Genomic DNA, 12,415 nt, shown 5'->3' with positions numbered 1-12,415 from the left:
TGAAGAAGGCTGTGATCGACAATGGGGTGGGCAATACACTTGGGCTCCCTGAGAAGGTGGGTTACCCGTTCTGGGCAGCTCTGCTGCAGTCTTTCTCCAGTGTGGCTTGATAGTCAGGGCCTCATCTGCTAGTGCTGCAGCCTCATCTAGGGTAGCTGGTTTCCTCTCTCGCACCCACTCACGCACTTCAGCTGGGCACTTGGTGAAGAATTGCTCCATGAGAAACACTTGGATTATCTGCTCTGCAGTAAAGGCTTGCTCTCCTTCCAGCCAACGGCGGCATGCTTCTGCAGCACCCCCCTCCAGCAACCCCACAACATGACGGGGCAAGTCCATAGCGGGGACATCCAGTAGCTCACATTGCAATGCAAAGTCCTGAAAAAACCCATCAACATCTCCTGATACCTCAACAAATGGCTTAAAGTCTTTGCGAGTGATTTTTGGGGTATCTCGGAGAGCTGGGGTGGACACAGTGGCTCGCTCATGGTTCCGAGTAGCCTCGAGCTCCTGTCTCTGTTGGGCCTTACGGATAGCAGCAGTTTTCATTTCTAGCGTTGCATCATCTCCTAGAATTGCCATCTCCTCTTCATACCATATGACCCACTGACTTTTTCCAGTCTGTGGAGGTGCCTCTGACCTGCTGGTCGCTGGTGCTGCTAGGGATGTCTCTGTAGCCTCACATCTCTGCTGTTCAGCTTTCTCCAGACTGGCCATCAGCTGGCCCTTAGGGAGTCCTCTATAGCTCAGTCCCAGCTCTCTGGCTCGATCTTGTAAACTGGCGACTGTCCAGTTTTGGTATTCAGATAAGCAATTATCCTCCATGATGGTCAAGTCTTCGTCTGCCAACTACTGTGCTCTGACCCCACCACTGCCAACCACTCAGCACCCTAAATAGTGAATGGCCTTAAGCTGATAAGGTGTATCTCTGATGTCTCCAGAGGGTGGGGAAAGGTGAGCCTTCTATGGGACAGCAAATACAGTACTGTACATTAGAGTCTGCAGTCCTAATCCAATCACCTATTGTCACATGGACCTTAAAGGACAACTGAAGAGAGAGGTATATGGAGGCTGCCATGTTTATTTCCTTGTAAGCAATACCAGTTGCCTGGCAGTCCTGCTGATCCTCAGCCTCTAATACTATTAGCCATAGCCCCTGAACAAGCATGCAGCAGATCAGGTGTTTCAGACTTTAAAGTCAGATCTGACAATACTAGCTGCATGCTTGTTTCTGGTGTGATTCAGATACTACTGCAGAGAAATACACCAGCAGGGCTGCCAGGCAACTGGTATTGATTAAAAGGAAATTAATATGGCAGCCTCCGTATACCTCTTACTTCAGTTCCCCTTGAACTCTTGCACAGGACAGAAGGAAAACAGAGAAATGCACCCTGTATGTATTTAGAGAGTTTAGCCTGTCTAATTCCCCCTCATCTGTGACTAATCACAAATTGTAATCTGATCTCTCCTCTGTCTCATGACTGCCTATGGCAGAGATGGCAGATAAGGCAATCTGAAAACACAGGATGTGAACAATTTGTCTGCTTCCATGAAAGCAGAAAGTAGAAACATTGCAGATTTATTTTAGGATTTGTATCAGCTGTAAGGGCTGGTGCACACCAAAACCCGCTAGCAGATCCGCAAAATGCTAGCAGATTTTTAAACGCTTTTTTTTATTTTTATGAGGCGTTTTGCTAGCGTTTTGCGGATTGCTGCTGCGGTTTTCAGTATAGTAGATTTCATATATTGTTACAGTAAAGCTGTTACTGAACAGCTTCTGTAACAAAAACGCCTGCAAAACCGCTCTGAACAGGCGTTTTTCAGAGCGGTTTGCGTTTTTCCTATACTTAACATTGAGGCAGAAACGCATCCGAAATCCAAAAAATGCCTCACCCAGGCATTTTTCGTTTCTGCAAAACGCCTGCCGCTCTGGTGTGCACCACCCCATTGACATACATTGACCAAGCAGATCCGCAGCCACAAGCGGATCTGAAAACGCCCAAAAAGCCGCTCGGTGTGCACCAGCCCTAACAAATACATGTTTTTTTGTTTAAGGCTGGTTTCACAGTGGGACGTTACAGGCGCACGTTAGTGCAGCCTGTAACGCAGCCCACCGCACAGCAATGAAAAATCAATGGGGCTGTTCACAGTGCGGACGTTGCGTTACATTGTAACGCTGTGCCACAAGCCAACGTACTGCATGCAGTACTTTGGACGCGGCTGAGCCGCGTTAGACTGTTTGCACATGCTCAGTAATGTGGGGGAGGAGCGGAGAGCGGCCAGGCACATGGCTAATTAATATGCACTGCACGTTATGACGTGCAGTGTTTACTTCCTGGAGCAGCCGCTCTGGGTGGCGATTGGCCGGCGGGACCACGTGATGCCGCATGCGCACAAGAGTGCGCATCACGGCATCACTGACGCCAGAGTGAGCTGCACAACGTGGCTCACTCTGACGTCCAGACCCAGCACCACCAGGCGTTCCGTTAGGGGGACGTTATGCGACCTTAACGCCCCCTCTAACGCAACGTCCTGGTGTGAAATTAGCCTAAAGGTTATTATGCTGTTGTGTATCTTTTAGAGCAGAGAGGATGTTCTGAGTTCTGGTCCACTTTAAAAATAAACACGTGCTGTACCAGAAAATTAATAATATATTCTTCCCTCACCGTCATTTCCTCTCAGAAGCTCAATAATAATCAACGATTCCTTCCAGTTCTGACAAAATTTGGTCAGAGCTGAAATATATCACTTGCTGTCAGTTATATATATGAGATGCTGTCAGTTATAACTGAAAGCATAACTGATGAGCAAGGTAATGTCCATGTTTCCCTATGGTTCAAGTATGCGACATTACAGTTTAAAAGACTACTATAGCAAAAAAGTAAGCAGTTAGAATCTGAAAGATGCAACAGGTTTTGGACTAGTCCATCTCCTCATGGGGGTTCTCAGGGATTTCTTAGTTTTCAAAAGAATTTCCTAAACGGCTGTTGCCAAGTCTCCCTACTCATTAGCACACTATTTTGGCAGTTAGACTTGGCAATTGCAGTTCAGGGAATGCTTTTGAATATAAAGAAATCCCTGAGAATCCCCCATGAGAAAATTGCCTAGTCCAATACCTGTCGCTTCTGTCAAATTTTAACTGCTTACTTTTTTAGCTGTAGTGGTTCTTAAACCGTGTGCTGACCAGGAGGCTGTTTTGGGGTAATGGCCAATTTCAAAATGAAGGACAGAGAATTCCATTGATCACAGTGGCCAAACAGGACGCAGGAGAGAAGACAGAGATTGATGAGTAGACTACATGGGAGGTAAGTATGAGGTGTGTGTTTATTGTGACTTTTAATTTTCTGTTCAGTTTTGCTTTAACCACTTCGGCCCGTGGGTTATTTTCACCTTATGGACAAGAGGAATTTTCACATTGCAGTGCTCCTCCCATTCATTCCCTAATAATTGTATCACCACTTATGACACCTAAATGATCTATACATTGTTTTTTATTTGTTTTTTCAGGACAAATTAGGCTTTTGGAGGTGAGTTTTTTTTTCTAGTAATTATTTTATCCCGTCTGCATTTTAAAGGGAAAAAAGAGAAAAAAATATGAAAAAATACATTTCCATTCACTATTGTTTTAATATATACAATGCTGCCGTCGATAAAACCCACATAGTTTATTTGCCCTTTTATCCTGCTTATCCAAATAGTAAAGGTGGCTACTTTGAAGAACCTAGAATTTGACATATTTTCAGTTGTTTCAAACTTTTTGGTTATGTACTATACTTCCACCTGTGTTAATTCATAGTTTGGATGCCTTCAGTGTGAATCTACAATGTTCATAGTCATGAAAATAAAGAAAACGCTTTGAATGAGAAGGTGTGTCTAAACTTTTGGTCTGTACTGTATGTCCCTAGTTTAATTTTTGTTTTCTCTTTGTACTCTAGAAATAATTGCAAGCCCTTATTTGTAGAAAAATAACCGTAATGTACCCTCATGGCATACATATCTAAAAAGCTGTGTTCCCAAGGTAACAATTCATGTATTTTATTTTACATTCTGTCACTTTGTTTTATTTTTATAAGCTTTTAATTTTGGGGCATATATGAAAATGAACAGTTTATTGCTTTTGATTCAGTTTTCACAGTTTGTTGTTAAAAAGAATTAACAAGACATTGGCCTCAACACTTAAACACCCTAAAATATATTCTACAGCTTATCACAGTTAAAATAATACCAACTATTTCTCAGTCGATGGCTAGTTGGGCATCTAGCAGGCCATTAAAGCAAAGTTTTTCTTACCTGGCCGGCCCCCTACAGCCTCGCTGTGCCTGCAATGTTACCAAAGGATCCTCCAGTCCCTTGCCGCGGCTCAGTTTCTTTGCCACCGACTTACAAGTCGGCTGCCACTGTGCGCGCATCCTCGATCCCGCTCTAGTCGCTGGGAGCGCCTGCATAGGACATGAGCAAAGCAACGTGAGCTGGAGTGAGGACTTACGCAGCCAGGGCGGTGGAGGTGCAGTGGCCCGCCGGCTCACAAAGTGAAACTGAGCGGTGGCGAGGAACCGGAGGATAGGTTTTCCCCGGCACGGGCACAGGACGTCTGCAGGGGAGCGGTAGAAGCCCCTGGTAAGCTAAACTCTTTTTGTTTTTTTATTTTTTTTAATTTACAGATTTTCTTTAACTCCAAAGTGTGCAAGTGGCTTTGTACAGACCAATTTTTTCCACAAAGTATTTTAGCACTGTAATTTGCATAGCTCCAGAAGAGACAACCAGGGCTATTAAAAAGTGGGGTTTTTGTAAGCTACCATGTAGTTTTGCTGAAACTTTCCCAAGTTTGATCATATTTTTGAAAATGACATTTTTTTTGAATAATGGATTGAGTTTGTCCCTACCTATTTTTATGTGACAGGGGTCCAAGCTATAAGACACATGAAAATTTATTTTAAAAAAAACTCTTTATGATTAAAATGAGATCACATATACTGTATGTAATTTAATGACAAAGTGGATGCACAATAATTCATTATTCTCAAGGCTTTATTTTGCACTAATTACTGCAGCACTGGGGGATGGACTGGCTCAGGAGATATTGCGGAGGTGAAAATTGTAGGCTCTGGTCAGACATTTCTGACTGAAGTCTGACTAGTTTAGCTGCATGCTTGTTTCAGGTGTGGGATTCAGACAATCCTTATGACAGAGAGATCAGCAGGACAGCCAGGCAACTGGTATTGTTTAAAAGGAAATAAATATTGCAGCCTCCATATCCTCCTCATGTCAGGTGTACTTAAAGGAAACCTGTAGACATCCTGTGCCCGCGCCAGGACAAAATGATCTTTTTTTTCTCCTTACAGGTTTCCTTTAAAGGGATATGGTCTGCCATATTTATTTACTGTTAAGCCATACCAGTTGCCTGGCTGTCCTGCTGATCCTCTGCCACTAATACTTTTAGCCACAGCCCCTCAACAAGCATGCAGCAGATCAGGGGGTTTTGACATGATTGTCAGATCTGACAAGATTAGCTGCATGCTTGTTTCTGGTGTGATTCAGACACTACTGCAGCCAAATAGACCAGCAGGGCGGCCAGGTGACTGGTATTGTTTAAAAGGAAATACATATGGCAGCTTTCATTTACTTCTCGTTTCAAGTTCCCTATAAGAAAAAAAAATGTGTTTGTTTTTTGCTTGCTGGATAAAAGGTGATTTTAATTTTACAGATAAAGGTGAGAAAAAAGAAACTGAGAAGAGCTTTGTGTCTGAAGTCCCCGGTGGCGATCATCAGCAGGACGGTTCCTCCATATCAGTCCGGAAGGCTGCTTGATGCTTGTCAGATGTACGGTGACAATGACAGGGGGAGGGGCCAGCAGTCTCCACCCAGAGACTGTAACCCAGCTAAAAGCGAAAGCTCCATCATATCAACAACTTTCCAAGTGACGCTGCTGTGAGTATGAGCTGTGCACCGACACACAGAGCAAACACACATATATATATATATACATACATACATACATACTATACACACTACGCCTCCTGGACCATAGTGTGACTCCTGTCTGTATTCTCTCTTTTAGGGCAGCTGTCGCTTCAACCCCTTCAAAAGGTAATATTGCAATTTGTTTTTTTTTTTTCATTCTTGTCACTCTCCTCATACAGCAAACCTTGCGAGTCGTGACATGTGACACTGTTTTGTGGTGGGTTTTTTTTTACCTCCTTGTCAACAAGGCGACGGCTGCAGCCCTTCCTGGCAGTGAAAGGGTTCAAGGTGTCGCCTCTTATTGTGGATGTTTTTCACGTTGTCGCGGCGCGCGTGTGTTTATATTTTGTTGCCGTTGTAAACATGAATCTAGGAAACAAGTCGGAACGTGGGATTAGGAAACACGGTCGATACACATCGCCGCCGCCTCTGACAAGTCACAGTCTGTACATTTTACATGTGTACTTATAACGTTTATATCTATTATATTAGGAATATATGAAAATAGTACTGGTATCTTTGATAGGGATGATCTTTGGTATCCTTGATAGGGATGAGTATGTTAAATGGAACTCCCTAAAGCCTGGTACACACTTTCAATTATAATTGGCCAATCACTGACCAATTTTACCACCTCCATGTAGTTTAAAGGTTCAGCTACCCCAACCAGGCTTCCTATACTGGGGCAATCATACTACCTATACGGTGGAAATTACACTACCTATACGGGGGGGCAACTATACTACCTGTACTGGGGCAACTATACTAGCTACCTATACTGGAGCATTTATACTACCTATACTAGGGCAATTATACTACCTATACGGGGGGCAACTATACTACCTATACTGGGGCAGCTATACTAGTTACCTATACTGAGGCAACTATGCTACCTATACTAGAGACAACTATACCAGCTAACTATAGTAGGGCAACTATAGTACCTATACAGGGGGCAACTATACTAGCTACCTATAACGGGGCAACTTTACCTGGCTACCCTATACAGGGGTCACCTATACCTGGCTACTTACCTATAGTGAGGGTGAAAAATTATTTTTGGGTGCTGTGCGATCGTTCTGGGGGGAAGAGGGGGGAGGGGGAGGGAGTGCATCGTCACAAGTTTGCCAAAAAGTCTAGAACTGGCCTTGGTTGGGCAAATTAAAATTGGAGGTTTGTATGCAATCAAAGCTTTGTACACACTTGTGAAAACTATCATTGGAACAGGTTAACGAACGATTGACTGGAATGCCGAAACAAACAATCTCATATAACATGCAATGACTGGCTTTATGGTAAAGCAAATGATCAGTTTTGAATTTTGAGTGCATGCAGAAGTGACCTTACAGTTTGTTAGGTGGTGAATCCTGCAGACTGTTGGAAATAAACGATCATCGTTCAACCAAATCCGGCAAGACGGATCAGCATTTGCCACCGATCTGTCTTTTGGTCGTTAGTTTAAAAGATCGTTTGTAAAATATTTGCACATGATTAGCTAACGATCGGTCGTTTTGTAGCCATTTGAAGCAACTATATTGTAAAGTGAGTGCAGCTTAGGCTGTCATGTACGGTATGAACACATAACTTTGTGGCCCAGTCCACCCCGCCACTGATTTATTTAAGTATTTATATAGCGCCAACATATTACGCAGCGCTGTACAGAGTAGTATATTGTCTTGTCACTTAACGGTCCCCCAGAGGGGCTCACAATGTATTCCCTACCATAGTCCTATGTCTATGTACTGTATGTATCATGTAGTGTAGGTATATTATGGTACCCATACGCTCAGGGCTGTTTCTTAGGCAGTGCAGGCAGGGCAACCGCCCTGGGCACAGACCAGCATGCAGAACAAGGAGGCGCTGGCAGGAGGACATAACCGTTAGGGAGCTGGTGACGCACCAAATGGAAGAAGATTACCAGCGCGATCACCTTCCTTGACTCCTCCTGGGCTGCCTGCGGCAGACGTCACGTCATCATTACGTCACCACCACTTGATGACACCTGATGTCCTCATTGTCCTGTTGCGGTACTGCAGGCTGTCAGTGTGCAGCGCTCATGGAGGAGTCAGCTTTCCGGGCTCGCTTCCCTTGTGTGATTTCTTGGACCCTGCTTCCTACTGGATTAGCGTCTGTCTGGTCACTAGTAAGTAGGCAGATCTACTTGTGACCTGTGGCTGTGTGACTGTAAAGAGTTAGGGTTCGTGAATCTTTGAGGGTGGAGGGAAGGGGGCACAATTTTTACACCCTTGTCCCGGGTGCAATTTAGCCTAGAAACTGCCCTGCGATACACTGTACAATAAAAATGTTCGATTTTCCTGTTTTTTTCGACCAAAACTATCGAATCGAATGAAAGTTGAAAAGAATCCTTTTTTTTCGTTCAAGAAAAACAAACGATTATCCCGTTTTTTCTATAAAAAATCTGATCAGATATGTTAGAAAAATATTTATATTCACTCTAATGATGAATAATCGAACTAAATTATCTAATCGAAAAAAATTTAAAAATTTTATCATGTATGGCCACCTTTAGTATAGGGCTAATTTTTCTTTTTAGAGGGAAGCCAATTCATTTATCTGTATGTTTTGGGGATGTGGGAGAAAACCGGAGTGCCCAGAGGATACCCACACAGACACGGGGAGAACATACAAACTCCATACAGATAGTGCCTTGACTGGGATTCAAACCGGGGACCCATCAGTGCAAGGCAAGAGCACAGCACTAACCACTATGCCACCGTGCTGCACTGATACTGATTGTAGACATACGTGCTCTTTACATCACATGGAAGAGAAGCACTTTACAAATGTCGTTGTTGTCAGTGTATATGTATTTGCCAAACCAGGAAGTGTCTGCTTGCCAGCCAGGCATAGTATCTCTAATGCGGGTAGGGAAATGCATTTAAAGGGAACCTAAAGCGAGAGATATATGGAGGCTGCCATATTTATTTCCTTTTAAACAATACCAGTTGCCTGGCAGTCCTGTTGATCTATTTGGCTGCAGTAGTGTCTGAATAACACCAGAAACAAGCATACAGCTAATCTTGTCAGATCTGACAATAATGTCAGAAACGCCTGATCTGTATATGGTTGTTCAGCGTCCATGGCTAAAAGCATTAGAGGCAGAGGATCAGGAGGACAGCCAGGCAACTGGTATTGCTTTAAAAAAAATATGGCAGCCTCCATATCCCTCTAACTTCAGGTGTCCTTTACATTTTTAGGTAGTGGACCTGAACTCTTGCACAGGACAGAAGGAAAACAGAGAGAAATTCACACTGTATGTATTTAGAGAGTTTAGCTGATCTTCTCCCCCCTCATCTGTGACTAATCACCACTGTAATTTAATCTCTCTCAGCTGTGTCAGCTCCGAAATTTCCTCTGCTATAGCAGAACAGCTAATTTGTAAACACGGGATGTTAACAATATGTCTGCTTCTGTGAAAGCAGGAAGTAGACACAATGCAGATTGATAGCTGGATTTGTATCAGCTGTAACAAGGAAATGCTTTTCCTTAAAGGTAATTGTGCTGTTGCTTATCTTTTAGCACAGAGGCCCAGTGCACACCAAAACCGTTAGCAGATCCTCTAAACACAAGAGGTTTTTGAAGCAGATTTTCAGAGCGATTCTAGGCATGTTTAGGGAGGTTTTAGGCCCCATTCACACTAAAGCGTTTTCCCGGAGATTACGGCAAACCGCTCAAGCGTTAGCGGTTTTTAAAGCGCTAGTGCAATAATAACCTATGGGCCTGTTCTCACTTTGCGTTAATCGCCAGTGATTAACTCAAATTGCCCCCCAAAAATTTGCATCCTGCACCATTTGCAGGCGATTTTCCGGCGATCGTGTTTACTGCTATAGAAGCGCTAATCGCGATCGCGGAAAATCGCCCCAAGTGTGAATGGCCATAATCGCCAATAAAACGCCAGAGCAAAACGCTAGCAAAAGCGCTAGCGTTTTCTAAGTGTGAATGGGGCCTTATAAACATGCCTGGCATTTTCTGGAGCTTTTTTGTGTAGCAGATTTCATATATTGTTACAGTAAAGCTGTTACTGAACAACTTCTGTAACAAAAACGCCTGCAAAACCGCTCTGATCTAGCGTTTTCCAGAGCTTATTGAGCTTTTCCTATACTTTACATTGAGGCAGAAACAAACCACAAAGGTGCAGCAGGACCCACGTTTGCAGTTTGCTAAAAACCTCAAACCGCTGGTGTGCACCATCCCATTGAGATACATTAGCTAAGCGTTTTCACAAGCATAAGCGGTTTGCAGAACACTTCAAAAACCGCTCGGTGTGCACCAGGCCAGAGAGGAAGTTCTGAGTTCAGGTCCGCTTTAAGAGGCTACATTATTCTTTGTATATCAGAGCTTATAGTGTTTGGAATGATCTGAACATTTTGGAAAGAAGGGATCTTTTTTTGTTTGTTCCTCTATTTGCCTATAAGACCGAACTTCATTAAAGGGAAGCTGAAGTGAGAGGAATATGGAGGCGGCCATCTTTATTCAGGGCTCGTTTCCACCATAGCGAATCCGCATGCGGCGCCGACATGCGGATTCGCTTGGTACATTGAAGTGGCCGGGGCTGTTTCCATATGTGCGGCGTGCGGGAGCGATTTGGCGGCGGGCCAAATCTGCACGACGGGACCCACAGAATTCGCCTGAGTCGGGAATCCATGCGAATCGCCGCTAATGTATCGCGTGCGATTTCGCACCTTTTTCAATGTTATTTTGCCCTGGCAGAGTCATGGTTAATTTCGCATGGCACCCTGCCATGCGAAATCGCACGCAAAATCGCGGGTAAAAACGCATGCGCATGCGTTTTTACAAGCGTCGGGATGCCAGCGAAATCGCGTCGCAACAGTGGAAACGGGCCCAAACAATGCCAGGTGCCTGACTTCTGTGCTGAAGCTCTGCCTTGGTACCCATAGATGCATCCATTTTACCATTTGATTTGCGGCAGATTGAATCTGTTCGGAAACAATTGCGACAAAATGTCAGATCGATTGACATTTTGATTGATTTTGACCTAAAATCTATTGAAGTATTGATCATACACAGAGTGGTATTTTAGGAGTGTTTCAGGAGTGGTCATAAATCGATTGCCCAATGCGTTGCACTGCATTGAAAAATACAATGCTCTAGTTCGATCGGTTTTCAACAGATTTTCTACTGAAATCTGCTGAAAATCAATGTGCTGTGTGCGTTTGGAAGGAATTTATAACAATCCTATCAGTTTCTGATCATAGAGTGGTCAGAGGGATAGGACAGATTTCAAGTCACTGGTCCTGAATGAGGATGCAGATCAGATGCTGTGACTCTGTGACTCCACTGGCTGCATGCTTGTTGCAGGGCTGGGACTCTCTGGCTGCATGCTTGTTGCAGGGCTGGGACTCCACTGGCTGCATGCTTGTTGCAGGGCTGGGACTCCACTGGCTGCATGCTTGTTGCAGGGCTGGGACTCCAATGGCTGCATGCTTGTTGAAGGGCTGGGACTCCACTGGCTGCATGCTTGTTGCAGGGCTGGGACTCTCTGGCTGCATGCTTGTTGCAGGGCTGGGACTCTCTGGCTGCATGCTTGTTGAAGGGCTGGGACTCCAATGGCTGAATGTTTGTTGAAGGGCTGGGACTCCACTGGCTGCATGCTTGTTGCAGGGCTGGGACTCTCTGGCTGCATGCTTGTTGCAGGGCTGGGACTCTCTGGCTGCATGCTTGTTGCAGGGCTGGGACTCTCTGGCTGCATGCTTGTTGCAGGGCTGGGACTCTCTGGCTGCATGCTTGTTGAAGTGCTGGGACTCCACTGGCTGCATGCTTGTTGCAGGGCTGGGACTCCACTGGCTGCATGCTTGTTGAAGGGCTGGGACTCTCTGGCTGCATGCTTGTTGCAGGGCTGGGACTGCACTGGCTGCACGCTTGTTGCAGGGCTGGGACTGCACTTGCTGCATGCATGTTGAAGGGCTGGGACTCCACTGGCTGCATGCTTGTTGCAGGGCTGGAACTCCACTGGCTGCATGCTTGTTGCAGGGCTGGGACTCTCTGGCTGTATGCTTGTTGCAGGGCTGGGACTCTCTGGCTGTATGCTTGTTGCAGGGCTGGGACTCAAACAAAACTAAAGCCAAAAGCTCAGGACAGTCAGGCAACTAGCATTGTTTAAAGGACAACTGAAGAGAGGTATATGGAGGCTACCATGTTTATTTCCTTTTAAGCAATACCAGTTGCCTGGCAGCCCTGCTGATCCTCTGCCTCTAATACTATTAGCCATAGCCCCTGAACAAGCATGCAGCAGATCAGATGTTTCAGACTTTAAAGTCAGATCTGACCAGACTAGCTGCATGCTTGTTTCTGGTGTTATTCAGATACTACTGCAGAGAAATAGACCAGCAGGGCTGCCAGGCAACTTCATTTGTCCTTTAAGGTGGAGGCTGCCTTTGCCGGGTTCCTTTTGACAAAATGCTAGTCGCTGCTAATA

General features: G+C 44.9%; 2 protein-coding genes across 2 annotated transcripts in view; one reads left to right on the top strand and one right to left on the bottom strand.

Moving 5' to 3' along the window:
- The window catches only part of TTLL1 (TTL family tubulin polyglutamylase complex subunit L1), a 55,007-nt gene extending 52,277 nt beyond the window's left edge, over nt 1–2,730 (bottom strand). Inside the window, exon 1 of the mRNA XM_068278165.1 lies at nt 2,664–2,730. The gene's annotated coding sequence lies outside the window, so the exon portion shown is untranslated. The remainder of the gene's footprint in view (nt 1–2,663) is intronic.
- Nucleotides 1–12,415, top strand: part of LOC137564377 (uncharacterized) — a 62,261-nt gene that overhangs the window by 2,834 nt on the left and 47,012 nt on the right. Inside the window, exons 2-3 of the mRNA XM_068278167.1 lie at nt 5,702–5,925; nt 6,056–6,084. Of these exons, the coding sequence (XP_068134268.1) occupies nt 5,702–5,925; nt 6,056–6,084 (253 nt within the window). The remainder of the gene's footprint in view (nt 1–5,701; nt 5,926–6,055; nt 6,085–12,415) is intronic.

Source organism: Hyperolius riggenbachi, chromosome 3 (genome assembly GCF_040937935.1).
Source record: "Hyperolius riggenbachi isolate aHypRig1 chromosome 3, aHypRig1.pri, whole genome shotgun sequence".
NCBI classification, from domain to species: Eukaryota; Metazoa; Chordata; class Amphibia; order Anura; family Hyperoliidae; genus Hyperolius; species Hyperolius riggenbachi.
Note: the sequence above shows the minus strand (reverse complement) of the source record. Positions and strands in the feature narration are given on the sequence as shown.